The sequence below is a fragment of the Chenopodium quinoa genome, unplaced genomic scaffold, assembly GCF_001683475.1.
Source record: "Chenopodium quinoa cultivar QQ74 unplaced genomic scaffold, ASM168347v1, whole genome shotgun sequence".
Lineage (NCBI taxonomy): Eukaryota > Viridiplantae > Streptophyta > Magnoliopsida > Caryophyllales > Amaranthaceae > Chenopodium > Chenopodium quinoa.
The window spans coordinates 701,800-705,534 of NW_018743175.1; the positions used below are offsets into that span (position 1 = coordinate 701,800).

A 3,735-nucleotide genomic window follows, 5' to 3' on the forward strand; every position below is an offset into this window, starting at 1 on the left:
TAGTTTTTTAAGGTTGTGGTAAGATAATATGTATGCAAATTCATTATATTCAAAGGCAATAACTGCCTCAACGCACAGAAAATTCTGTTGTATTTTTGATATGGGCTTAGTACAGGGATAGATAATTAAAACACTAGTTCAAGAAGGGATGTGATCTGTGGTAAGGTACATATAACCTTGTGGCTGTAAAAGGGGAATTGTCAGGATTGGCCATGTGACTGCCCTGGAGGGTGGGGGTGCTGTTAATGGACTGATGACCAAAATCAAATCAGATGGTGTTTGCCACTGTTGCTCTAGGAATCTTACAAGAATGGCCTCCTTGGTCCAAGAGATATGATCTTTTGTTTCCAAGAGAATTAGGAATGTGATTAATGTTATCGAGAAGAAAAAAGAAATCTGTATATTTAGAATTCAAACAAGAAATGAGGCTGTAAGGATACTAAGAAATTATTGCTGCTAGTGATGAAGGTAAAGTGAGCAGTATAGATGAGTTTTATTACATAGTTGTCGGAGATAAAACTGTGGCTGTTGAGAAATTTTCTATCCTTTAACTAGCTTCTTAGCTACAGTCCTGCTTACATTATGAAGTAATTAAGACTAATTGGATTCAATAAGTTTGATGCCTTTATCAATCTTGTTACTTTGGGTAGTTTATGAAGTGTATTAGGTTTGCTGGGCTAGCTGTTGTTGATCAATCCTCACATGTGGATATCTGGCTTTTTTGGAGGGTTATGTTTTTGCATAGCTTTGAGTGAATGTAGTGTTGGAGATTTGTGGTAACTTAACAACTATGTAGAACATAATTCAGGATTTTCACAACCTCCTCAACGCCCCCTACCCTAAGAGAAATGGTAACTAGTATTAAGTAGCTGACATGCCAATGCAAATGGAATCAGCAGTTTTTATTGTGGAATGTAGGATTTAGTCTTCATCTTTAGTCTTTGTGCTTGACTGCTTATTGCTTGAGATTTATGTGCTATGGTGTAGAATAGTTCTAGGATTTATGCCCTTGACTAAAAAGTGTGTATCACCTCAATAAAAAGGTTAATAATCACGTAGGCTGTGGTATGAGGTGGTGTAGCTCACCTGCTATTGTAGATCATTTGTAAGACCATTTTGTGAGTTTGGAGAGGGAATATCCATTTTCTGTCTTGTCGGTGATTTGGTGGGAGAGGAATGATAGGATTGTTTGGGAGTCAAGCTTCTTTGTAGGAGTAGGTTGTGATCTCAGCTTCTCTTTAGACCTATGCTTTTGGTAGCTTCATGCCGTGTCTCTCTTATAGGTAACTTGTAATTGAACTCTTTCTCCCGTTTTTGCTTGATTTGGGAGCTAGTGCATAGCCATTCATTGTAGACTTGTTGAGGACGAGATTTTAAAATAGTTTTATAAATGGCAGGAAGATATGGATGACATGTTGAATTTTATCACAAGCAGAAGAGGACCTGGTTTGGCTGGTTACTTGAATATTCTGTCCTGTCTGGACTATGCTTCTATTATTATATAGTTTATATTGTGTGTGTAGAGCGAGATTTATGTTTTGTGCATTAACATGCTTGTGTTGTATGTGTAGCATTGTAGCCAACCATAAAATTTGAATTTTCTTGTCGAATTTATAGGTGTTTGATGAGAAGAGTTATTTCTTTTGTGTATTTATGCAATATTGCAGTGTATTTTGATGTTGTGTTATTCTGACATGACATTTGGTTTTATGCATGCATTATATATATGTATACCCGGCACTTAGATTATGTCACAAATACTTCAATTGTATTTGTATCCACGTATTTGTTGAGGAGAAATGAAAGAGGAGAAGTTTATTTGATTGCACACAAATGACTTGATATCATTTTAATAAGTAGTATAAGGCAAGTAATGTGAAATACATGTACAAGTATTTGTAGCGTGAAACCTGTGTAACTGGTCTTTTCATATCAGGAATATATATATGAATGCCGTGTCAGTAACTGTGTCCAATGGTAGGGCTGCTTCCATGTCTGAAATATTGAGCACTTACATATGTCTTGACACTTGGATATGTTCCTCGTATCCAACACTCATTTTTGTGTCCAACATAGCGTTGATGGTCCTTTTCTCAGGTTTCTGTTTTGGGGCTGGGGGTTTGCATGGCAGATGAATGGGATATATATAGAGCATTTTCAAGTCTATTACTGTGGTAGAGTTCCTAACACTACTTATATTGGCTAAAAGCTGCTGGAAGTAAACCCAGCATTTGGAAGAATAACTTGGCTACAAATGTATGCTTATGGATTGTATCATGTCCAGAATTCCCACCAGTCTGAGATACAATTATGCTCCATAAGATAGGCTGGTTCTAGACCATCGTGGTTTCTAAATGAAGCTAATGAATCATCTGCAGATTCTATCATGTTAAATTGACTGTCTGTCTCCTGCTCAAAACTCATAAACCCCTCAGATCTGTTCTTGGACAATATGTTGTCCTGAATGTAATCTTCTGGTTGAGCTTTGTGCTTTTCTTGTGAGCTTAAAGATATAGATTCTCCATTACTGCTGCATGTAACTGGAGCTGAATCACTTGTGCAGTCTTTAGGACCTTCGTTTAAATTCCTTAATCGTTGGATCTGTTTTAACAGAGATGAAAAAGGTGCATACTGGATGTTAGAACGTGAATTCTTTTGTCTTTTGAAGGTTAAGTTCAGGGTGATTGGTTAGTATCATACCTCAACAGTCAAGCTTTGATTTTCTTTCTTAAGAGCCTCGAACTTAGAGGCGAGGTTGTCATAGCAAGCTTTTAGGATGCTATAATCACGCTCTGTCTGCTTTGACTTGCTTCGAGCCCTCCTATTCTGAAACCATATAGAAACCTGACGAGGATGAAGTCCGAGTTGGTCTGCTATCCGCTGCTTTGTTTTTGACCCCGGTCTTGATTCTGAGCTAAACATTGATTCCAAAGATTTAATTTGCATGGCACTAAATCTTTTCTTGCTGCTGTTTGTTTGTGTTATTTCTACAGGATCAATGTCCATACCTGTGGCTCATGTGAGATTTTTATTTAATTTTTTTTTTTTTTGCTTTGGCTTTTCTATTGCAGATAAAATTCTGTTGTTGATACCAATTTATAGGCTCTTAGGGATGGGTGTTACTTTTGGATTAATAAAAAGAGTGCAGGTTCCAGGAAATTCTGGCTCTTGTGGATATAGGCATATAGCTGTATTTTACAGAAACAGTGTGTTTGTGATTGTGTGTGAATATATGAAAATCAGGGGATTTCAGTATATATAAATTATGCCAAATGGATTTATCACTAAGGTCTTGGGCCCTGAATTAGATTACGATGTTAGTGCCGTGTCATAGGAGATTCTGGTGGAGTGGGAGATTCTTGTCTGGGACTCCATTTATACACTGTTGTTTGCAATCATTTGGGTTTGATCTTGCAACATTAAAACTACCCTTCCCAGCCCCATTCCTCCCTCTCCTTTAATGATATTAATTTATCCACTAATCGGGTCGTTATATAGGTTGAACAATTGGGAAGGGAAATGCTGGTAGATGCAGCAAGTTATGCTTATTCATTAACTAACATTCATTTGTGTTCCCCTGCCTTTTTCGGAAAGGGCTTTGTTTGTTAATAAAAGGTGATAATATCGGGATTAAGTTATGATTTGGTTCCAAGTCGTGACTTGCTTATAGTATTAATAGTATTTGTTGTATAGTATCAATTCAGTTATGGTTGGTTGCCTGCAGGATTGGAGTTA

General features: G+C 37.1%; 1 protein-coding gene across 1 annotated transcript; it reads right to left on the minus strand.

Annotated features, from left to right (window-relative positions):
- Positions 1–1,814: 1,814 nt before the first annotated feature.
- LOC110732308 (homeobox-leucine zipper protein ATHB-12-like) lies at positions 1,815–3,429 on the minus strand. Its single transcript, XM_021912228.1, has 2 exons — positions 2,701–3,429; positions 1,815–2,601 (listed from the first exon to the last, which is right to left on the minus strand). The coding sequence occupies exons 1-2, from the start codon at positions 3,004–3,006 to the stop codon at positions 2,275–2,277; spliced, it is 633 nt and encodes a 210-aa protein (XP_021767920.1). The 5' UTR covers positions 3,007–3,429; the 3' UTR covers positions 1,815–2,274.
- Positions 3,430–3,735: the final 306 nt, after the last annotated feature.